Source organism: Ochotona princeps, chromosome X (assembly GCF_030435755.1).
Source record: "Ochotona princeps isolate mOchPri1 chromosome X, mOchPri1.hap1, whole genome shotgun sequence".
Lineage (NCBI taxonomy): Eukaryota > Metazoa > Chordata > Mammalia > Lagomorpha > Ochotonidae > Ochotona > Ochotona princeps.
In genome coordinates, this window is record NC_080865.1 from 32,252,949 (window position 1) to 32,278,407 (window position 25,459).

Here is a 25,459-nt window from a genome sequence, read left to right on the forward strand (position 1 = left end):
AGATTCACATCTCTGCTTACATTGCCCATACGTTCATGCAGGCTGTCTGCCTAATACAGTGGAACTCTTAACTGTAGAGCTGTTTTTAAATTCTCAATCTGATAATTCCAAAATCCCTGCCATGTCTATTTCTAACACTTGCTCTGTCTCTCCAATTTGTGTTTTTTTTACCATTTAGTATGCCTTGTAATTTTTTCTTGATAGCTAGACGTGATGTACCAGGTAAAAGGAACTGTTATAAATAAGCCCTTTGTAATGTACTAGTGAGTTGGGGAAGGAAGGAGGTTTTCATAGTCCTATGATTAGGTCTCAATCTTTTAGTGACTTTATACTTCTGACTGTAAACTTCACAGTTGCATCTCAGTTTTATTATCTCTCTTTAGGTGGGACAGAATGGCTAGAGCAGGTTTGAGTGTTTCCCTCCTCCACTCCCCCAAATGAGTTAGTATCCTAGAATGTTAGGCTCTAGGGCCTGGTGTGGTAGCCTAGTGGCTAAAGTCCTCACCTTGCGCTAGCCAGGATCCCACATGGGCACTGGTTTCCCAGCCACCCTGCTTCCCTTCCAGCTCCATGCTTGTGACCTAGGAAAGCAATCAAGGGTGGCTCAAAGCCTTGGGACCCTGCACCCATATAGGAGACCTGAAAGAGACTCCAGGCCTCAGAGTGGCTCAGCTCCAGCCATTGCAGCCACTTGGGGAATGAATCAGCCAATGGAAGATCTTCCTCTCTGTCTCTTCTCTCCATATATCTGACTTTCTAATCTAAATAAATAAATCTTTAACAAAAAGAAGGTTAGGCTCTGATTATGTGGTTTCTCTGAAGGGCAGACATTGTTAAGAAGAATGCTCTGAGTTAAACACTTGGTATCATAGTTAAGACACTATTTGGGATACCAGTATCCTATATTGGAGTGCCTGGGTTTGAGTTTTGTCTCCACTTCCAATTCCAGCTTCCTGCTAGCATTCACCCTGGGAGGCCGTCAGTGATGGCCTACATAATTGGGTCCCTTCTTTACCCATGTGAAACCCAGATTGAGTTCTAGGTTCTTGGCTTCAGCTGGGCCCAGCCCAAGCTGTTACAGGCATTTGGAAAGTAAACCAGTAGATGAAAGTCCCCACAACTCCCTCCCTCCCTGTTTTCCAAATAAATAAATAGATAAAATTTTTAAGACAAAAAGAGCAGTCTGGCATATTTCTAAACAGTTTCTATTTTTCCTCTCCTTGCAGAAAGCATTAAAGCCTTTGTCAAGCCCTCACTGTGAAAATTTTGATAAACTTCTCGAGGGAAAACACAACACTGTGGAAGCCTCCTTATGACTAGCCAACCTTAAGTTTTTAACTCTTAGTCCTATTCACAAGAGCCTCCAGTGATTTGTCAATTACAGTTCAGGTTTTCTTGCTCCTGCAGTGATTCCAACGGTGGCTTACACTCTTGAGTCCCTGCAGCAGTAAGCCATGACTCCCCTGCATTCACCTGCTTGTCAACCCAATCTTTGTAGCAGTGGCTTGTCATTTTTCTTTACTTTTTTATGGATCCAAGAACAGTTGCTGATTTTTCAGCTGGTTCAGCTTTCTATTGGTTGATTGGAAAAAGTGGCCACTTCCAAGTTCCTTACAGGTAGAACTGAAAACCAGAATTCTTTTGTTAAAACTTATATATCCTTTGAGGAAGCTTGATACACCTGATAGTATTCTTAACATTGACATTTAACTGCAATGACCTTCGACAAATCATCTCCAGCACTAAGTCTATTTTCCTATCTGTAAAATGAGGTATCTATACTAGATGGTGGTTTTGTGAATTTTTTCTTACATATTAGACTTTTATACAATTTTATTTTAAACCAGGGTTCTAATCCCCAGTGTTCAAAAAAGAATTACTAGGGTCACCACCTTCTCCCAAATTCTGTGATTCTACAATGTAAAGCCTTTTTAGTCATTGAAATATTTTGCTAAAAGCAGAAGTAGATACAGAAGAATGTGAGGGCACTGGGGATTAATAACTGTATCCTATGGAGGCGAAACAGTGTTAAAATGATAGATTGGGACATTGAACAACAAACTTCCTAATCTTCAGTTTATTAGCTTAGCTCTCTGGCAGAACTAGTGTCTCTTTGTAGTTATTTTCTTTAATAAAGCACTGAAACAATTGGAAAACTCTTTTATTTTTTAGAAAGAAAGAAATGGATAAACTTTTGGCTTGCCTGAATAGAGGTAAATATGTCCTCGGTTATTTTCATCCTTCTCATTGCCTCTGTCCTCTGTTGAATTCTGCAAGTACATTGAGCACATTGATTTCAACCTTATGCTTGAATTAAGCTTCAAGCTTCATGCTCCTTGTTAATGTTTGCCACAGGAGTCTGTTTGGTGTCATCATCCACAAAGATTGTCATCACGAACATTCATCTCTAAAACACCATTTCCACTGTCTCTGTTTCAATCTATATGTTCTTTCCTTCCATCTATCCATCCTTCCTTTCTACTTTTCTAATTGCCACTAAATCCTAACCAACAAATTGAACAGGTGAAAAAAGATCAAGACAAAGAAAAATGCCCTGAACACCGCTGGGTTTTCATGCCCGCTGAAGTAAATTCAGATTATTCTGCCCTTCTGTCTGCCCAAGTTTGTGTCATCTCTTCTGTCTACTAATAGTTCCTCCCTATCTCTTCTTCCAAGTCAATTTCCTAGCCACATAAATTTCTTCTTCACAGGATGTCTTCTCTGCTAACACATCTTCCCATTTCTACTGCCCATGTGCCTTTTTTTCTTGAATCTAAAGTATATCAAAAGTCCCTGACTTAGAAACTGTTATATTTATTGCGGTACTTTGATTTTATACCCCAAATTCGTATCAGTGGAGTGTTCAACATAGTAAAGCAGTTTAAAAGCCAAAACTTTTCAAAAGAGAAAACTTTACTGGTTGAGATTCTTAATTCTGAGAAAGTAAGGTATACGAACTGTAGAAGGTCAGTTCGTATTATTCCAGCCTCTTGAAACTCTTCCAATTTTCAATCTCCATTTTGTCCTTTTACTGATTGTTCCTATTCTTTATTTCCATACATGTAAATCATACCTTTCTAACTCAGGTGGTCAATGATTGCACTAATTAAAATTGTGAATCTTCCCAAAGACTTTTTTGTTCCTCAAAGTTTGATTAAGTTTCTTGGAGCTTGGTAATGCTTTTTGTCACTTTAATTACCTTTGATTGAGCCCACACACACATACACAAAAAAACAACTCTCTAAACTCACTCTCATGTGTGACTGCATTTCAAGTTGAATTAACAACTTTGCTGGAATATAAGGTAAAGACCTCAATATCAAATTTTCCTGCTTAATGCAGCACTTGTGAAGATTGCTCAGTATTTTCGTGATGGAATCTCAACTTTGAATACAAGAATCAATGAAGCTCACTGGTTTCGGAAAATAGGTAAAGGAAAATTCTAACTATGAGATATGTAGTGGGATGCTGAAATCAGAGGGATGTGGTTTCAATTCTGACTTTCACATGTAACTCTGATACAGAGATATTTTGCTTAACTTCAGTTTCATTGTAAAAACAAAATCAGTTATACATCATATGGTTATCAGTAGTTTTATATGTACAATGTAGGTACTCAATGAGTTTTCATTTTATTTCTTTTTTATAGAAATGAGGTTAAGAATAAAATGATAAATTATAACTTCAGATCGCTAAGATTTTACCATTAAACTTGATATAAAATGCCTAATTTTTCTCTAAATGTGATTCACCATATATGCAACAATGTGAATGAATCTCATAAATATAATATTGAGCAGAGAGCCAGGCATTAGAGTTTTGAATGTTTCAACTTATATGAGGATACTTCAGAACATTCCTGGAATATGGAATTTAAAAGATGCATTTATGTTGGCACAAAAAATATGCTGAGACCACTATGTAGTTTTTCATAATGTGCATTTTCCCACAGAGGTGGGAAGAACTCTCATAGATTGTGAAAAAAAAAAAAAAAAATATATATATATATATATATATATATATATACAAAACTAACTTATTTGTAGTGTTGGAAGTTAAGATAGTGGTTACCCTTGAAGGATGGGTTGGACTGGAAAGGAGGAGAGCTGGTGACTTTTGGGTAACAATCAAGATCTCGCTTGAACGTGATGCTGGATGCTTTATTTGGGTTACTTTACCTGCATTCTATTTCAGTTAAAAAGATTTGTTTTAAATTGTGGAAACCAGGCCTGGGATTATGTAATGGGTTAAGCCACTGCTTGCAATGCCTGCATCCCATATTGGTATCAAATCTAGATACCTACACCCAGTCTACCTCCTTACTAATGTTCCTGGAAGGTAGCAGATGATGACCCAGCCCAAGTACTTGGGTTCCTGGTACCCACGTGCTGGACTCAAATGGAATTTCTATCTCCTGGCTTTGTTCCTGCCCAGCTCTATTATGGACATCTAGGGAGTAAATTAGTACAATACAAAAAAAAAAAAACCCCTCTCTGTCCTCTCTCTCTTGCTGTCTCATTTCTCTCTCTCCCTCTCTCTCTCTCTCTCTCTCTTTCGTTCTTTCTTTCAAACTGATGAGAAAATAAAATTGTTGTGGCAGTTACTACAGTGATAAGTATGGGAGATCAATTAGCATTGTCACAAAATGGACTAGTTCTATAGGAACCTTTTTCTGCTTTATGAAATTTACAGAGTTCTAGGACATAGAAAACAAGATGATCTTTTTTTTTTTTTTTTTTTTTTTTTTTTAAGAAACTGAAGAAACTAAGTAAAAAAAAAATGAAGTGTAGAAATTTTAGTGACTTTGATCTCAGGAATGTTTGAAAAGCTATTTTCCTGCTTTTACTGCATTTAATTTTGATTTTTCCATTGTAAAGATCACGCTGAATACTGCCTCTGATGGGTTCTGCCATTAATGTTTGGAAGATGTGAATCTTTCCAACAATCTTCTTCAACCTATTCTTTGCTGAGTTTTAACTTGCTTTAACCATTTCCAATCGATGAGCATTTTGGTAATCCTCATTTGTTAGGTAGATTTGTGCTCATTAAGAATGCTTGTTATTTGTCCCCAATTCTAAAAATATTTAACAGTAGATCCGTTGGTCTTTGGCCTACAATTTAAGAATAAAAGTGATAGGAATCTCTAAATTCACCCGCAAAATTTTTTTCTACAAACCTAAGGTTAATATTTTAATCCTTCAGAAACCCTATATTAGTATATTAATATTAAAGAAATAGGTAGTAGAGACAAAATATTAGATTTTCCTAAGTGTATCATTTCATATTATTTTCAGCTTGGAATTTAGCTGTGCAAACTGATCTTGACTCAGTGACAATGAGAGAATTATTCGTGCTTTCTTACAGGGTAAGTGTCTTCTAAGCTTGTGTACAACTCTGAGCACTTTCACTCTAGTAAAGGGTTAAGTATAGAGTGGAATGGCTTTTAATCTAGAAACATGTGATATATGTCTAAACAGAAGTGATCTAAGGAGATTGGTCCACATTGAATATATTGTGAGAATCTGAGGTAACTCTCCCCGTACTAAATCTCATATGCATTCATCTTGCAACCTAAAGTTCTACCATTACAGACTTTTTTTCCTTTGCAATTGAAAGGATTTCAGTCTCCCAGAATCACTTATTGAAATATAAGTATCTTTGGGAGGGGGAAGTACTCTTAAGTGGTTGCCAGTTCCCCACATGTTAGGAAGGGTTATGGCAATGTGTCTGTAGGAATATTGAATAAATAGCTGGGGATAGCTGAGTTTGAAAAGGAGATAAGCAGCTTAGGCCTTCTTTACAACTTTTTGTAGAACAGATTCTTGTGGAAGTGCTTGTGAGATTTTTATTTGATTTCAAATTATTTAAAAATACTTGGTAGCTTCCAAGGTAGAACTTGAAATGCCAGAAATAAGATGATATATTGTTGAAAGAACAGAAGAGGTTATGGAAGCTAAAGAATATCCTTCATGCACATTTAAAAGTACACTGTCTGATGTGCTGAGGCCAATCAAATGCTAGAATTTTAAAGCTGGAACAAACTTTAGAGAGAATATAACACAGAGTATATAAACACAACTACCCAGTCTTATTTAAGCATAGCCTGAGACCGAAAGTAGTTAGGTGTCTTAAAATGCTGTCGATTCAATGATATTAATGATTGTGATCACACAGAGTTTTAGAGAACTTAAGGAATTGTCTTTGCAAGTTAAGTTATAATTGCTCTGTTCATTAGGTGAAATAAGTTTTGGTTTTGCCATTTATAATAGCATTTGTAGGGCTGATTCATAAGAATTCAAGTAGCTTGGAGTCTTACTTCAGTCCAAGACTGGGAGTTCTTTCTAAAATCAGAGGGCATGATTTAATAACGAGATTATGCTGAATGCCTGCCAAGGCTTGACACTGTATTTTTCAGCCATGACAATATATGTATTAATTTCAGCTATATGCAATACAAAGGATAAATCTGCTTACCATGGGGAAATCACTTAGAAATTACAGTGTAAACTAAGAAGTAAATTACTAGATAGAAGTACAAGGGCAGATGAGAGTTCTTATCACTGCAAAAGATAGGAAACTGTGAAGAAATGAAGCTTTTTATCTCTAGGAAGGTGCTACAGACAATGCAAAGCAATATAGAATTAAAACTGTAAATCAGTGTTACAGTCAATATCATTTTTATGATGACATGTGCTTTACCAGCTGAATTTTCTCATTCAGAGAGGATGTTGCTGATTTTCATTTTGATTGTTTGTATTCACCTGACAAAATCCTCACTATTCATTGACGTTCTGGTTATTTCTTATCAGCTGTCCCTGTTTTGTCCTTCTGATCAAGTAATTCTGATTGCACAGAAAACATGTTTAGTGATGGCAATTTCACTTGATCTAGAAGAAGGAAGACAAACTCCAGTAACTTCTGAACAGGTAATCTGCAAACTTCAAAGAAAAGACTGCAGTTCAGTGTGCTATGCAGTATTTTTTGCCTTTCCTGATGCACTTCTTTTGATTCTATTTAGCGAATCCACTCGTCCATTTGAAATCCTTGATTTGAAAAGTTTGCAATGGCTAATTTCTTCCTAAGCAAAGATTACATTTTGCTTGTCCTCTGTTAAGAAACTTGAAGAACTCTTCTAAAATGTCTCATCTCCAGGAACAATCTTTCCTAATCTATTTTTAAATATTCTTTGTCTTCTCTGCCTCCCTGTGATTACCTATGAGGCATTGAAATGTTTCCTGTACTTTTGTTTCCTTTCATACACTTTCTAAGGAAGAAGTTGATCATTTCCACAGGTTTGATGGCCATTGAAATTACTTTCTTCACTTGTTTCTCTTCGCTTACTCACTTCTGCTTTCTTTGTTGCACATCCATAAATGTCTTATCATTAACTCAATTTTTAACAAGAAAACAAACTTCCTTACCTTTACTGAATTCCTCTCTGAGCTTCCTTATCCCCTTTAGGAGCTGTCAGTGCTGCAGTCTCCGTACTCTTGATCATTTGTTTGTCTTTAGCTCTTTGCAATCTTTCTAAGAAATTTTTCTTCAAGTCGAACCTCCAACGTTTTTGTATGTTTCTAGCTCTTCTGCTTGGTTTCTACTACCTACTCAAGAAAACTCACTCATTTCTCATACCTGTCAGCTTCTGTTCTCTCCAGTTGGTACAAAATCCTTGTTACTTGGGCTTGGCGCAGAAGCCTAGTGGCTGAGATCCCAAATGGCCGCTGGTTGTAATCCGGACCCTGCACCCCGAGTGGGAGGACCCCAAAGAGATTCCTGAGTCCTGGCCTCGGGTCAGCTCATTTCCAACTGTTGTGGCCGCTTGGCGAGTGAATCAGCAGATTGAAGATCTTCTTCACTGTCTCCCCTGCTATGTATATCTGACTTTCCAATAAAAATAAACAATTTTTTTAAATCCTTGTTACTCTTTGTTTCCTCCTGTTAATCTCTTCTTTCCTGTTATGTTTTGAATCTGGAACAAATTCATACCAGATCTCTGCCATTATGTTTCTGTTTCTTTCATTTCCTTATTGAGTTCAACACAAACAGCATTTTGAGCACCAACCACTCCACTAGATATATAGAGATAAAGAAGAAAGAGTGCTTGTCCTTAATGAGTAAAAGAGGCCTCTTTTAAGAAGTCTTTCCATTTTAAAAGATGATAAAAAAATCCACCTGCTCAGAGCAAAACCAAAAACTTATAATTCTTAACAAATAAAAGTAAATTTAATTCTCAACAGGGACTTTTGTTTTGCTCTGAAATATAACATTATCTTGTCTTTGTGTAGTGTTTTCAACTTTTAAGAAGTTTTTCCTTTTCAGTCGGTAGTCCTGATGTTGTTAAGTTTTGTTCCTCAATGATTAGAGATCAAAAATACTCAATGAAATTTCAAAAACTCTGAAATACAGTCCTTAATCATCCTATTTGTTTCTAACTGTCCTTTTTAATTCTGTGTTCTTCTTGAACATCTCTGTTTCTAAGAACTCTCTAACCTCGTAACCCTTATATAATCTTCCTTACTTTTGAAAGTATGTCTACTTAGATAATTGAAGATGTACTTCTGCCTTTCATCATCCAATTATGATCCTTATGAATTAAACTGTGATCCTGTCTCTAATTGAATGTTTGTTTAAATTCTATTATTTACATCTGCAGACTGTTCTCTTGAACTCTCCTAAATTGGGGTATTTCCAAGTAAGTAGATGATGAAGGAATACAGATAGGCCACACACACACACACACACACACACACATATCATCTCGATCCCCCGTGCATGAGTTAAGGGGGAAGGAGTAATGCTTAAAAACATAAGATGCTTATGATTGTAATTTTTCAAGGAACTACATCTTCTTCCTAGAACAGGGCTGAGTAGACTACTGCGAACTGCACAGATCAGGCCCATGACCTCTTTCTGATTTTGCATTTGTAAAGAATTGTAAATGGAAATTTAAAAAAAATATGTACATGAGAATGCGCATGTCTGGCAGTGTCTGAAGTATTAACTGTCTGGCCTTTTACAGAATCTTTCCTGTATTTTAATAGACTTATTAAGGTATAAGGTATACCTTAAAATTAACTCATTTAAATGTACAATTTAATGGTTTTGAGACTTTTCTCAAAGTTGTATAATTATCAGAAGCATTTTAATCATGCCCTTCACCAGCTCTACTTTTGTCCTCTGACTTTTTGTCTTTTATATTTTTTGGATATTTAATTTAAGTGTCATCCTACCTATGTCTTTTCTGAGTGCCTTATTTTACAGATCTCTAAATAATGCTCTCAGCATTCTTCATGTTGTAACATGTGTCAGTATTTCATTCTCTTTATTCCTGAATGATATTATGTTGCATGGATAGTTTTTAGTCATTCAGCATTCATTCATAGACGTTTGAGTTGCTTCCAAATTTCAACTGTTAGGAATAGTGCTGTGGTAAAGATTCATGTGCAAGTGTTTGAATGGACATATGTTTTGATTTCTTTTGCATACATGCATGAGTGTTGGATTCATGAAATATGGATGTCTGTAGATTATTTCTGCCTGTTATTTCTTTTAAGCTTTTACTTAAATAAAGTAAATGTTTATGTATTATCATTTGCTTGAAAAGCAAAGAGAGAGAGTAAGAGAGAAAAAGAGCAGGAGAGCATTTTTCCATCATCTGGTTCTTTCCCCAAGTGTTCACAACAGTCAGGGAAGACCAGGCCAAAGTCTGAAGCCTAGAAATCCATCCAAATCTCCCACATGGGGGCAGGGGCCCAAGCACTGCTGCCTCCCAGGTTGTGTTAACAGAAAGCTTTGTAGGAGTGGAGGAACCAGGACTTGAACTGGCATTCTGATATGGAATGCAAATGGATCATGCAGTGGCTAAATGTGCTACACCAGAAACCCGTCCTTTACATGTTATTTAAATGAGTGTTGGAGGATGAGTGTTGTGGTACAAAGGGTTAAACCACCACTTGGGCTGCCCACATCATACATTCAAATGCCTGAGTTCAAGACCTGCTTCCATTTCTGATTCACATTCCTATTAATACATTCTGGAAGGTTCTAGCTACTGAAGTTAGAGATCTGGATGGAGTTTCCAGTTCTGGTGCTCCCTTGGCCTGGCCCGGCCTAAGCTTTTGTAGGCAGGCATTTGGGGAGTGAACTAGTAGATGGAAGGTATCTGTCTCTCCCTATCATTCTACATTTCAAATAAATAAATCCTTCTAAAATTAAAAATAATTAAACGAAAGTTTGATATTGAAATCTCCAGTTTCTATTTAAATTGTTTTTTCCTTCGATTATATTTTTGCTTTGCATAAATTGGGGCACTGTTCTTAAGTAAATATGGAATGTGCTTCAGAAAATCTCCAGGAAAATGAAATTAAAAGACAAGATGGTTGAAATCCATGTAAAATTTTTTCATAGTAAGCACTTCCATGAATGTTTTGAAGATTCCTACATCTCCCTGAGCTGTTAGCCCTTTTATTACTGTAAATTTTCCTCTTTGTCACTAATAATGTTTTTTGCTTCAAAGTTTATGACTGCTATTTCCGTTGTTTGTAGAATAGAGTTAACATCTTTTTAACGTAGTGTGACGGTCTCTACCTTTTATTACATTATTTAATCCTGTCAGGTTTAGTGTTACAATTTTTGTGGTTTAATTTAATACTGCCATTTTACTTCTCTTTCCTTGTATTTCGTTCTTGCTTTCCTCCTTTACTTGTTTGCATTCAACTGAATGTTTTGTCTTTGTAACACTTCAGTTCCTCTATTTCTACACAGTATTTACTGTATTTTTTATCTAAGTGGTGTTTTAAGACTTATAATATAGACTGATTCATTAGGATCTTCATTAGATTATGAACTCAGTTCCAATAAAATATAGAAACATTGCTCATTTTAGCTCTTTTTTCTCCTCACCTATTTTATTCTATCATGTTATACACATTACATTTATATGTATTTCAAAGATAAATATCATTTTATATAATTTTATGTATCAAAGAAACAGAGAAAACAGGAAGGTAAATATGATTTGTTATATTAACCGTATTATTTACCGTTTCTGCTTTTCCTCATTTTCTGCTATGTATTTGAGCTATTGTTTACTTCCATTCCCTTATTACAAAATAGCCTTGTTACCACCTGCTTCTTTAATGCTGTTACTGTGAAGTATATTGCATTTTATATATTAGATGGCCAATAAAATGAGGGCACTTGAAAAATGAGCAAATGGAATTAAAATTAGGTAAGTTTATTTTAGTGCAAAATTTGAAATGTACACATCTAAAGGGATCTTCAAAAGTTCACCAAAATTCATATCATGAACAAAATAGACAAATATGGATTTTTTAAAATCCATACTTTAATTACGTTTTTCTGTATCCTTTCTGAGCCATCCTCATATTGATGTCATTTTTTCTTGTTACTTTCAGAGTTTTCTCTTTATCTTTTAGTATTTTGACATCGGCGTTGCATTTTTTTTTTTTTTGCATTTATCCTGCCTAGAGTCTGTTGGGATTCTTGAATATGAAGATAAATGTTTTTCGTTAAAAGTGTGAAGCTTTAATATTAATAGTTTTTTGTTTTGGGGGTTTTGTTTTGTTTTGGGGGGTTTTTTTGTTTGTTTGGTTTTTTGTTTTGTTTTGTTTTGTTTTGTTCTGTTTTTGCTGCTTCTCTGTTCTGTCCTCTTAGCAATACCAGTATTTTGATGTGTTTAATGGTATCCTACATTTTTCTGAGTTTTTGTTAATATTTATTCATTCTTTTTCATTCTGCTCTTGTTTCATAATCTCTGTTTCTCTGTTTTCATGCTTGGTGATCACTTCTTCTCCCAACTCAAATCTCATGTTGATACCCTCTATTCAAGTTTTTGTTTCCATTGTTATACTTTACAATTCCAGAATTTCCATGTGATTCTTGTTATGAATTTGTCTCTGTTTAAATTTTCTATTTCTCGAGCATTGTTCCTTCTTTAAGTGTGGTTTCCTTCAGTTTTTTTTTTAATTTTTGTTTTGTTTTATGTACAAAAGACGACAGCGTTTGTTTTTGTTTTTTAATTGGGTGGATGTATTGGATAATTCATTCAAGGAACATTGCCTATTCCAACTACTGAAGCCTGTACCCTTTTCATGTTGACAGAACCACTGGCGGTGCATATTGAAACACATTTCTCAATCAGATTATGTTGGTTTGAGCAAATGTGGTAAAAGCCAAGAACCCTGACTGAATTTTCGTGGGTGGCTCCTGGAGAGCTGCAGCTAACCCACATTGCTTTTCTGTAAGCAAACTGATAAGAGAGCAATTGAGATCCAACTTTATTTTCTTAGTTCTAAACTTTTTAATTCAAACTTTTTAACACATATAGTGTACATAATTACGGTGTACAATGTGATGTTCAGTGTGAGATGCAACATTCTATACTTGGCATGGTTGAGTTAGAGCTTTTGTCCTGCAAATGGGCTGAATAGAGGGAGAAAGCTCTGGCCTCCCATTGTGCTTGTTATTGGCAGTAGAGATTCTACAGTGCAGACTTGGGGAGGATGAGAAGCACCAGCAGTCTGTCCTCCCTAGGAATTTGTAGCCTGGGAGCTAGATGTTGCATTTTCTCCTCCTTCTCTTCTTCTTCTTGTTCTTCTTTCAAGATTTATTTGCTGCTATTTGAAAGATAGATTTTACAGAGAGAAGGAGGAACACAGATCCTCCATCTGCTCGTCCACTCCCCAAATGAAAATGGGCACAGTGGCTGAAGCTGACCCAATCTGAAGCCAGGAGCCTCCTCTTGGTATCCCACATGGGTTCAGGGGCCCAAAAACTTAAGCCATCCTCCACTTCCATAAGCAAGTAGCTGGATCAGAAGTGGCGCATCTGGGCTATGAACCAGTGCCCATATGGGATGATGGCTCTTGCAGGCAAAGGAATAACCTGGTGAGCCACCATTCCAGCCCCATTTTCTTTATTGGATCCACCCTAAACAGAGTTTACATTGCACTGAGTGGCAAGAGATTAGCGATGGTACCCTGGTAGTGGCTCCAATATCAAAGGCTTTTTCTCTGCTTACTAAAAATTAGTAGATTCCCTGGTATAAATGTTTCTTCGTTTTCTGTATATCCTCAGATCAGTTTCCTGAGACTACATGATTATGTTTTGTAATTTTTCACAGTTATGGTTATTTTGTTGCAGAGAAGGCCCATGAAACTCCTTTACACTACCATTTTGGAAGTGTTTCTCTTCTGCTCTAGAATACTAAGGAAACTGATAATGCTCAACATTTTCTGTGCAATCCTAATTTTCCTTGGACAATAGGAAAACTGCAAATAGAGCTTAATATTTCTGTATAAATTCCAAAATGTTCAGTTTAAAGTATTTGTAGCTGCTTATTATTTAACTATTTTAATGACCATAGTGTGAGATTACATAAATTTGCTTCAAGCTCTTTTTTGTTGATACTAATTGTCTTATTGTATTGTTGCCAATAGATCAGATTTCTGGCACGTGCAACTGAGCTGATCGATCCATGCAGAAGATCCTGGAATCTCCTGAAACAAACAGGTAAAATGGGAGCTGGAAATGTGGTACTACAATTACAAAGGGACTTTAGAATCTGAGTAACCATGTCTTTGTAGCCAGAAATTTGTGCCACTGAATTACTTGATCACTCAGATGATTCTTTAAGAACTGTTTGTCCTCACTGACTTTTTATAATGTCATAATGTTATTAATATTATATTAAAAATATAATGCTATAACATTATACCTAAAAAGATATAATGTTAAGTATAAAAATAGGCTCATTACTGTGTGCGACATTAATTCTACTAGATTACTACACTTGGTATCTAATTTAGTCAGACTCTATTTCAGACTGTGGAGTCTTTCAAACTGCAGTCAATTTATCAGATGACATTTAGAGATTTGCTTATTGTTTCTAGCCCTTATCTATACTTTTGAGAAACAACAGTTTTTCTGATTACTTTTTGTTGAATTCTTTATTTTGGTGCAGAGTTAAGTTTGTGGTCATAAAGAAAATTGAAAGTATAAAAATTAAAATGGAATATAAGAGAAGGAGGAGGGAGGGTGAGCGATAGGAAGGCTGTAGTGGCTTGTATCATTATGTTCTTAAAACAGTATATGTGAAATTCAAAAAAAGTATTGCAAAAATTGAAGGAAAAGAAAGAGCGGTTTGAGGGAAAAATGAAGGGAGGCAAGTATAGTTATATTAGACTTGTATCTGAAAATATGAAATCCTCTTATCAATAACACATTTTAAATATGAAAATTCTGTCATAAGAAATTAGATCATGCTAATACTTTATTATGAAATTATCAAAGAGTTGTAAACCTTTGGAAAATGTTTTAGTCATTAACAAGAGTAGCAGGCTATTATTAAGTTTATTTAGACATTTTTATAGTGTGTACAGCTCTTCCTGTCTTAGAAGTGTTTATACCCAGTGGATATTGAGTTGAATTAAATGCCTTTTCAGATTCTGTATAGATAGTCTTTTTTAACTATTACTATATTAAGTACAATAATATGTTTCCCAAAACTTCATCTTCATTGCACTCCTAGAATAAATTCTCTTTGGTCACAATGCATTGTCATTTTAACATGTTGATAAAATCGGTTTCTCGATGTTTAGAAATTGCAGGCTTGTTTTGTTCTTTTTAATGTATGTCACATCTTTGAAATATTATGATATCAAGTTATAGGAATTATAATGAAGGATAATGAACACATAAACTTTAATTTCTCTCTCTTAATCTATGAAAGCCATCAAAGTGGGTGAAATAAAGAAAGGAGAGATAGGGCCTAGAGTGATATCCTAATGACAAAATCCTCACCTTGAGTACACTGGCATTCCATATGGGTGCCAGTTCATGTCCTGGCTGCTCCACTTCCCATCCAGCTCCCTGCTTGTGGCCTAGGAAAGCAGTGGAGGATGGCCCCAAGCCTTGGGACCCTGCACCCACATGGGACACCTGAAAGAGGCTCCTGGCTCCTGGCTCCTGGCCTCCAATTGTCTCAGCTCTGGCTGTTGCGGCTACTTGGGGAGTGACTCAATGGACAGAAGATCTTTCTGTCTCTTCTTCTCTCTGTACATCTGACTATCCTATAAAAATAAATAAAAATTTTTAAAAAGAGGGATAGAAGGGACCTAAGTAACATACTTACCACAGAAGATTTAGTGGAAATATAATTCATAGCCTGAGTACTCTCTTTATTCTAAAAACTGAAAACATGCCTTCTTTTCATATGCCCTTTGAATATTTACAAAATTGATGGCAATGAAACCTTGGATAAATTTCAAAGCAAGTAAATAAAGCATACATTATCTAATCACAATTCAAAAGCAAGAAATTCATAATGGAAATTAAAAGAAAAAAAATCCTACCATTTAAAACTACAGAATATCTGGGGCACAGAACCGTAGCCTAGTGGCTAAAGTCCTCGCTTTGCATGCAGCAGGATCCCATGTGGGCACTGGTTCATATACCAGCTGCTCCACTTCCCTTCCAACTCGCTACTTGTGATCTGGGAAAGCAGTGAAGGACAGCCCAAGGCCTTGAGACTCTGCACCCACATGGGAGACCTAGAAGAAGCTCCTGTCTCCTGGCTTCGGATTGACTCAGCTCTGGCCATTGCAGCCACTTGGGGAGTGATCCAGTGAATGGAAGATCGTTCTTTCTCCTTCTGTCTGTAAATCTGACTTTCCAGTAAAAATAAATAAATCTTAAAAAAAAAAACCCTACAGAACATCTGGAAAATGTATACTCTATACCAGAATCTAAAGTATCCGCAGCAGAATTCATGGTGTCCATGATTTTCACTAAGTAAAGTGTCTCACAATGCTAGCTGTCTGATTAAAAAAATTCAGCTTTTTTTTTTTTAGGAACAGGGCTAGCTAGAGATAGAAAGACATAGAGGTATAGAGATATACTTATGTATCCCTGTCTGTAGTCTTGGTACCTGCATGTGCACACATATACACACAGAAACAATCTAATTGTGTTCCTAGAAAGAAGGAAATAGGAACATTGTATTTGCAGTTATTAGAGAATTCCAAATTAAAACTCACGTAAGATGCTGCACTTATTAGAATGGCCTGATCCAAAACACTAACACCAAATGCTGGTGAGAATACAGAACAACAGGAACTCTAATTCACTGCTGGTGGGAATCCAGAAATTATTCAAGTATTCCTCTATTTCTAGTCAACTTTCTTGAATTACGTTCCTGGTAGTTTTATTCCATTATTTTCATTTTCTTCTTGAGGACTTGGCCTTTTTAGATCTCCTCTGCCAGTCCTTCATATGCATCATTCTTCCAGATGAAATACTAAATTAAAATTTTAATTTCCGTTTTCATTTTTTGGAGAAGCACATGTCAAACAGTTTTTGTAAGGGAACCAGTTAACCAGTATGTTCAGAAAAGACAAACACATGCCAGCAATTAAGAATGCTAAATGGTTTGCAAGTAAATGTAAAACTGGCCAATATCCACAGAAAATGATCAGTTAATTTTGTCTTCATGGAACATAGCTCACGTATCTGTGGGCAGGAATCATTTGCACTACTAACAGTTTTTTACAACTCAAAAGGCTCGAATTAGCTTAGAAATAATTCTAAAATGTACACTAGATGGAACACACAGATTTATTTTATTTATTCGAAAGAAAGAATGATAGAGAAAGAGTCTTCCATCTGCTAGTTACTCCCCAAATGCCTGCAATAGCTGGGGCTGGACCAGACGGAAGCCAGGAGCCCTAAAAACCCAGGAACCTAAACTTCTCTATAGGTTTCCCACATAGCTGGCAGTGACCCAAGCTTGGACCATTTCTACTGTTTTTTCCAGGTGCACTAGTAGGGAGGGGTGGAAACAGAGTAGCTGGTTCTCAAATGACTGCTTCAATATGAGATGCTGTGATACTGGCCGCAGTAATTTCTTTTTCTTAAACTCCTTCATGATGTTTCCTGGTTAATTTCCCATCCATCACCCTCTTCCATGATAATTATAATCTCAAAGAAATAACATTCTTCATCACAAAACAAGCTAGCTTCTTTAAATTTGCTGCTATTATTCAAATAGGTACAGCAAAAATGTTAATTAACCACATAGTTTTCCTTGAATTTATTTTGCAAATCTGGAGTTGTCTAATACCCAACAAATGCAGACCTTGGACTCCTGTATAGACATTTTTATAGGAAATCTCCGATCAAATTTCCAAACACCCTTCTTATATGCTATTCCAAAGTATCCAAGTCCAAAAAACTCCCCACTATGTTTCGCTTGTCATACTTACAAATGCACGGCAAAATGATGTCTTCTTAAGGGCCCACATATTTCGTGAAGCTTTTAGCCTATCAGAAATGCAATTTTCTGTTTCTTTTAAGACTAGGACCCTGTAGGCGAAGTACCAGGATCCTATCTCCAGCCACTAGAAAAGTACAAATCCAAATCACGGTGAGCAGTCACCCATTTAGAGTGGCTATTATCCAAAAGACAGTGTAACGCTGCCAAGGATGTGGAGAAAAGGGGTTGATAACACACTGCTGGTAGGTTAATGTAGTTAGTGCTGAGTTCTTTTCATGTATTTGATGGACATCTGTGTTTCTTCTTTTGAAAAATATGTATTCAAGTTCTTTGTCCATTTCCTAGATGAACTGATCGTATGGTCTTTTGTTGATGATGATGGGTTTTTGAGGCCTTGATATATTTATGGTTATTAATCCTTTGTCCAATGAGATGTTTGCGACTATTTTCTGATATTCTATCAGATATCTCTTCACCCTATTTTTATTTAAGATTTATTTAGTTAGTTATTTAGTTATGTATTTACTTATTTATTTATTGAAAGGCAGAGTTATAAACAGAGAGGGAGAGACAGAAGAGAGAGATTTCATATATTGGTTCATACCCTAAATGGCTACAAAAAATGGTTGGGCTGAAACCAGGAACTTCTTACAAGTCTTTCATGTGGCTGAGGCCTCCAAACACTTAGGCCCTCCTTCACTGCTTTCCTAGGCCATTAACTGGGAGCAGGATCAGAATTGGAACAGCGGAGACACCAACTGGTGCCCATGTGGGATATTGGCTTCACAACTGTAGCTTAATCTGCTGTGGGGCACCAGCCCTCTCCACACTGCTGATTTTTCTACTTTCCTGTGCACGGACTTCTGAGTTTGATATAATTCCCCTTTTCTAGTTGTACTTTTGCCACCTACACTTTTTGGGTTTAAGGCAAAGCAAAATCGCCTCCGTCAGTGTATTGAAATGTTTCCCCTATGTTCTAGCAGTTTCATAATTTGTGAACTTACATTTATGTCTTCGGTCTATCTTTGACTTGAATTTCGTATGTGATGTTTCATTTTGTTTTATATATGTATATCCAGGTTTACCAGCACCATTTATTAAAAAGACTTCTTTCTTCAATGTATATGCTTGGCATTTTTCTTAAAAATTAATTGGTTACATGTACGTGAACTAATTTCTGAGTTCTCTATTCTACTCTGTTGATCCCTGGATCAGCTTTTATGCCAGTATTATGCCACTTCAATTACTGTAACTTTGTTCTGTGCTTTGAAGTCAGGAATTGTGACGCATCCAATTATTTATTTATGCTCAAGATTACTTTGGCTTTTATGAGTTTTTTGTGATTCTGTTACTTTTAGTATTTTTTCTTAATTCTGTAAAAAATCTAATCTGTGCTTTGTTGGGATTTCTGTTGAGTGTTCTAGATTGTTTCGGGAAATATGAACATTTTAATAATATTAATTCTTCCAGTGCACAAACATAGAATCTTTACAATTTTTTGTGTTCTCTATGATTACTTCCACAAGTGTTTTATATTTTTTCTTTGTAGAAATGTTTGCCTTTTCTGATTAGATTCATTCCTGATACTTTTTCACCTATTGGGATTTTCCTTTCAGCTAGATCATTACTAGTAGTGCAAAAACAATGCTACTATTTTTCACTTTGTACATAAAATTGTACCAGCTTTTTAATCAGTTCTAATAGATTTTTGATCAAGTGTTTTTAAGTTTTTCCATCCATAAAATCATATTATCTGCAAACATGAATATTTTAACTTCAGTTTCAGTGTGCTTTACTTCTGTCTTCACTTACTTGCTCTTGCTAATATTTTCATTACTATACTGAGTAAGAATATGAAAATGGATCTCCTTTTCTTGTTTCAGATGTGAAAGGAAACATCTCAGCTTTCCTCCATTCAGTATGATATGTCTGTGAGATATCATATTTTCACATAAAATATTTGTTTATTTTTATTGGAAAGGTGGGTTTACAGAGATACAGAGAAAGATCTTCCGATTGACTAGTTCACTCCCCAAATGGCCACAATGGCCCGAGCTGAGCCCATCTGGAGCCAATAGCTTCTTCCAGGTCTCCCATGTGGCTTCAGGGTCCTAGGCCATAAGAAGAGAGTTGAATGGGAAGTGGCGCAGAAGGGACATGAACCAGTGCCCGTGTGGGATCCTAGCACTTGCAAGGGGCAGATTAGCCAATTGAGCCATCACACTAGGCCATGAAGAATAATACCAACTTTTTTGAGAGTTTTTATCATGAAAAGATACTGAATTTTATCAAATGCCTTTTTTCTGAGAATATTGAGCTGGATCCTTCGATTTTCTTCATTCTGTTTATGTCATTTATTGTGTTTATTGGTTTGTGAATGTTGAACCATCCTTGCTTCCCTAGGATAAATCTTGCTTCTAATCTTTTTTTTGTACTATTGGATTCTGTTTGTAGATATTTTCTTGAGAATTTTTTCATCTATGTTTATCAAGCAAATTGATCTGCAGTTTTGCTTTGGAGTTGTGTCTTTGCTTTTGGTGTTAGAGTAAAGCTGGCTTCATACTTTGACACAGTTGTAGAACTGTGGGTTAAGCTGCCACTTGAGGGCGCCCACACCCCATATTGGAGTGCTTAGTTTGAGTCCTCATTAATTTGAAATCTTTGGGGTTTTTTTTCCTTTTAATATATGTACTTACTGATTCAGATTTCCCCGTTGACATATTTATACTTTTATCTCATAAATTTTAATGTATGCTTCATTTGATTTATTTGAAGAGATATTTGTATTTCCTTTTTTCATTTCCTCAGTGATCCATAGGTCATTCAGGAATATATTGTTCAATTTCTGTGTGTTGTAAATTTTCTGTTGTTCTTTTTATTGTTTATGTCTAGCTTTATTCAGTTGTAGTCTGAGAAAATACGTGCCATTATTTCAATTTTTTTAAATTCAGTGAAATTTGATTTGTTACTTTATATAATCTATCCTGGAAATGTTCCTTGTGATTAAGATAATAAAGTGTAATACAGAGCTACTGGATGAAGTGTTCTGTAAATATGTCTTCTATAGTGTGATTCAGTTCTGGTGTGTCTTTTTGATTTCCTGCCTGCATGATCTGTCTTTTGATGGCAGTGGGTGTTGAAGTCCTCTACTGTTATTGCATTGAAATCTATCTCTCCCTTTGGATCTAATAATATTTGCTTTACATATTTAGGTGGCTTAACATTAGATGCATATATACTTAGAATTATATATCTCCTTGCTGAATCAATCCTCTTATCAATATGCAATGCTCTTTTTTCTCTTTTTAGATTTTTAAAGTCTGTCTTATATGAGTATAGTTATTCCTGCTTGCTTTTGGTTTCCATTTTCATGGATTCCAACTCTTCACGTTCAGTCTATGTTGATCTTTATGTGAGAAGTGAGCTTCTTGTACACACAGATAGGTCTTTTTAAAAAAGGATTTATTTCTTTTTATTGCAAAGTCAGATATACAGAGAGGAGGAGTGACAGAGAGGAAGATCTTCCATCCACTGATTCACTCCCCAAGCGGCCGCAACAGCTGGAGCTAAGCCAGTCCAAAGCCAGGAGCCAGGAGTCTATTCCGGGTCTCCCATGTGGGTCCAGGGTCCCAAGGCCCTGGGCCATCCTCAACTGCTTTCCTAGGCCACAAGTAGGGAACTGGATGGGAAGCAGGGCTGCCAGGATTAGAACTGGCACCCATATGGGATCCTGGTGCATTCAAGGCGATACCTTCAACCACTAGGCTTCTGCGCCAGGCCAACTTTTTAAAAAAATTCATTCAGCCATACCTGTATCTTTTGGCTTTGGAATGTAGTCCACTTACATTAAAAGTTAAAGAACAAACTCCAATAACTTTTTATTGAGAAATGATTGTTTTTATGTATTCTGTTTCTTTCTGCCTATGTTATTACTTATCGTTTTGCTTTGGTAGTTTTCTGACATACCTGTCTCTTTTGTGCAGCTGCTCTGTTTTATTGTCCTGTGTTTTCGTGATGGTTGCTATGATCCCTATACTTCTTATGTAGGGCTACCTTCAGGATTTCTTTTAGGGTTGGGCTGGTGGTGATGAATTCTCTCAGTTTCTGTTTGTTTGGGATATGCTTAATTTCCCCATCACTTCTAAAGGATGGCTTCACCATATTGAAAATTCTTGGCTAGAAGTCTTTTTCTTATAAGACTTTAATTATATAATATCATTCTTTTCTGGCATGTAGGATTACTCCTGAGAAGTTTGCTGTTAGTCTAATGGGTTTTCCCCCATATGTAGCTTGACGGTTTTCTCTCACTGTCATTAGGATTCTCTCCTTATCCTTAACTTTTGACGATTTGACTATAATATGCCTTGGAGAAGGATACTTTTGGTTGATTCTGGTTGATATCTTTGGAGCTTTCTATATCTGAATATAAATGTTTCCTTTCAAGGCTTGGAGGGGCCACCTTTGTGCCACAGGGCACTAAGCTACCCCCCGCAATGTTAGCATCCCATATCAGAGCACCAGATTCAAGTCCTGGCTGCTCTGCTTCTGATCCAGTCCTTTGCTAATGTGCCTATGAAAGCAGCAGATGATGGCTCAAGGACTTGGGCTCCTGCCACCCACGTGGGAGACCCAGGTGGTGGTTCCTACTGTAGCTGGGCTGAGCCCCTTCCATTGTAGCCATTGGGATGAAAGATTTTTAGATCTCTCTCTCACACTATATCTCACTTTCATATAAATAAATACACGTTTTTAAATACTTGGAAAATGTTTAACTATTATTTTAACTATAATTATTTATATAAGTAAATATAATTTATTTTAAATAAGTTCTCAACCACTTTTTCCTTATCTTCTCCTTCAGGTGTTCCATAATGTGAATATTTGTTTGCTTATGGTCTTCATTATTTTAAATTATGTTCTACTATTTTTATCTGACTGGATTATTTCAAAAGTCTTGTCCTCAAGGTTAGAAGTTCTTCCTTTCTTGATGTTGATGTCCTAATTTTTGTAAAGAATTCACTAAAATTCTCAGCTCTAAAATTTGATCAGTTCTTTTAATAATTTATATTTCTTTGTTGAATTTCTCATTCATATCATCCGTGTCTTCCTCATTTCTGTGACCTATCTCTTGTATGTCACTGAATTTCATTAGAATAATTATTTTGAACTCTTTCAGGCATTTCATAGGTCTATTTCTGGAGAAGTATTGCATTCCTTTGGAAGTGTCATGCTTCCTTGCTTCTTCATGTTTCCTGTGTTCCTACATTAAGGTCTGTGCATCTGGTATAACAGTTGCTTCTACTTTATGGAGTAGCTTTTGTTGGAAAGAAAATTTTTTTTGTTTAGATGGTTTATAGGGTGTCAGCTGCTTGGCTTTAGTTCTAGGTGAGCCAAGAAGTGTAACCTCATGTGCATTCTTCATTTATAATCCATATCAGCAGAGTCTATAAGTGCCGTAATTGTCTAGTCTGCAGCAGTGTTTAGAGGTAGTCCTGACTTTTAAGTAGATGTTGGCTTCCAAAGGTGTACATCTTGAGGCCAACAGAGTTGCATGTCAGTCACACTGGACTTTGTGGTGGTAGTAACCACATACCTGGTGCTTTGGGACACAGTGGAGACTATGCCTTCATCATGCCAGATGAGCCTTAATGATGCTTGAATTTATGGTACCAAAAACTATGGCCCTGGATCTGTGGTGTGTGGATGCAAACTTCTCTATGTTCTTCTGGGTAAGCAGAGGTGATTCTGGGTGCTCTAATACTGAAAGTGCCAATCTCAGTATTGAAGAATATGAAGGTGACCTTGCCCTGGACCCACAGGGTACACACATGTTATGCTGATAATTGTGGTAGGCATGATGGACCTGGAGTAGATTCCAGGTAAGGTTTTTCTCAGGTCTCACAGAGTGGGTTCAGATGGCGGAGGAATACAGTACCAATAGTCAAAATACCAGAGGTGCAGGAAAGGAAGGATACCTTGTCCACAAGGTGTTATCTTGTGGGAAACACAAAGGTTATACTGGGGATTATATACTGGCAGTTGTGGGCCTGCAACTGTGAAATATATAGGGCCTTCTGAAGGTTCCACAAGGTGAGTGTGTTACCAGGACTTAGAGAGTCAACAATCCCAGACCTAGTGCTACAGGATACAGTGGAGACCTTAGCCAAGTCTCACAGATCAAGTGCAGGTTATAATGAAAATTGTGCTGTGGTAAATATAGATCTGGAATAATGGAATGCAAGACCCTCCCCAGGTCCCACAGGATGATCTCATGTGACTGTGAAATATAACTCCAATTCTAACAGTTCCGGAGATGCAGGATAGATTAGGGTAGCTTACCCAGGTCCCACAGGATAATTCTAGATTATGCTGGGGATTGTGCACTAGCAGTTTCAGGACTGGCATAGTAAAAAGCAAACAGAGCCTTCCCCAGGCCTCAGAGAGTGAGTACCAGTGTCCCTGGGACTTGCAGAGTTGATAATTAAGATCCTAGAGCTGTAGAATGTGATGGGGTCCTTACCCAGCTTTCACTGGCAAAGTGTCGGTTATGCTAGGAACTGTGGATTGACAGCTGCCAGTCTGAAGCAGAGCAATGCAAACTGGACGCTCCAGGTCCTATCAGTGAGTACCAGTTACTTGAGACTATATAGCATCAACTGCTCCAGTCCTAGAGCTGCAGAACACAGAAGGGAGTGTACTCAGTTGCTCTGGGCTTATTCTAAGGGTGATGTTGGGGCATGTGCCCTGGCCTGTTTGTGTCCTGAGCTAAGACACAGAAGGGGGTTTTCCTCTGGTCTGGCACCAGGGCTTGTGTATCAGCTCCTACTGGTACTGAGCCCAAAGAAGTTAAGGGGAAGGTACTGAGCCCAAAGAAGTTAAGGGGAACTTCTTCAAATCAAACAGGGTAAGCAAGGGTGACCCCTGTGGCTTGTTCCCAGAAATTCCACAGCAGCAAGACACAAAGGAACCTGCTCTTTGCTCTGAGGAGTGCCCTGGTTTGGAGGTCTTCTGGCAGTGGCAAAGTTGCCTGTAGTGACTGTGCTTAGCAGCTCGGTCTGTAGCTTTGACAAGGAGAGGAAACGTGGGTTCCTTTTTTGGAACAAAGTGGTCACGTGGATCCCTGTCAGCTTTCTAGACTGGATTTCAAGTCAGTGAGGACTGTGAGATTCTCCTGCAATTCAGACTGTGCTCTGCAGTAATGAATGGTGTGTTGCAGAGCTTTCTATTTCATGGCAAAGTGAAATCCCCGATTAGGAGCTGGGTAGCAGGTGCAGTGTGCTTTTTCCTCCCTCTCTGCTGGCTCTCTGAGAGTCTGTGCCGTTTAGCATTCCATCATTCCTTTACTGAACTTTTCCCTCAGTCAATCTCCTGGAAACACAATCCTTCCTTTGTTATTCTGGTTCTTTGCAGCAGAAGCAAGTGCAGGGTCTCTCTAATTAACTAGCTTGAGTCTCTCCTGCATTATCTTTTATTACCATTTTCCATGAACTTTTAGAACCTTATAGGAGTTTCTGATTTCAAGAGGAGGGAATCAGAGGAAGAAGACCAGCAAGAATTTTAGCTTTATAAAATAATTTACAAAAAGCAGCATCCATTACATTGCTTTGAGTTACAAATAATTTTAAGGAAAGAATGAGTTTCCTTGTGTATTCAGAAAATAGAACATTTAAAAACATCAGTAATATTCCAAATAACCACAGTTAAATTTTCTCATCCATTTTATGCAATCCCTTGTGACTAGTTAGTGTTCTGCTGGATCTTGGATTAGCAGTCTACTTCCATGAAGCCATATACTTCTGAACTCAAGCAAAAATCCCTGGAAAGCCTGACTCAACCACTGATTTGTTCTGAAAACCATCTATGCAATGTGAACTCAGAAGCTTGTATACATGTCTATTTTGACATCTCAGTAATTTGAAGTACATGATCCAGTCTTTTCCTATGAAGTGCTGACATCAATCTTCTTTGTTGAAGATACAGACTCTGGCTTGTATCTCAGAGCAGTCTTCAGGCTAGTGCTCAATTAAAAAAAACTTTCTATGCGTTACAATAGTTAATGACTAATTAATTTAATAATAACGTGAAAGAAAGTAAGCAAGTAAGCTTCTCTATTTGGAGTATAGTACATAACTATAAGTGTTCATATGTGTTTTATTGAGATAAAAT

At 36.8% G+C, this 25,459-nt stretch overlaps 1 protein-coding gene across 1 annotated transcript in view; it reads left to right on the forward strand.

Moving 5' to 3' along the window:
• Nucleotides 1-25,459, forward strand: part of TEX11 (testis expressed 11) — a 254,871-nt gene that overhangs the window by 188,307 nt on the left and 41,105 nt on the right. Inside the window, exons 20-24 of the mRNA XM_058658776.1 lie at nucleotides 2,173-2,213; nucleotides 3,343-3,429; nucleotides 5,295-5,365; nucleotides 6,810-6,926; nucleotides 13,461-13,533. Of these exons, the coding sequence (XP_058514759.1) occupies nucleotides 2,173-2,213; nucleotides 3,343-3,429; nucleotides 5,295-5,365; nucleotides 6,810-6,926; nucleotides 13,461-13,533 (389 nt within the window). The remainder of the gene's footprint in view (nucleotides 1-2,172; nucleotides 2,214-3,342; nucleotides 3,430-5,294; nucleotides 5,366-6,809; nucleotides 6,927-13,460; nucleotides 13,534-25,459) is intronic.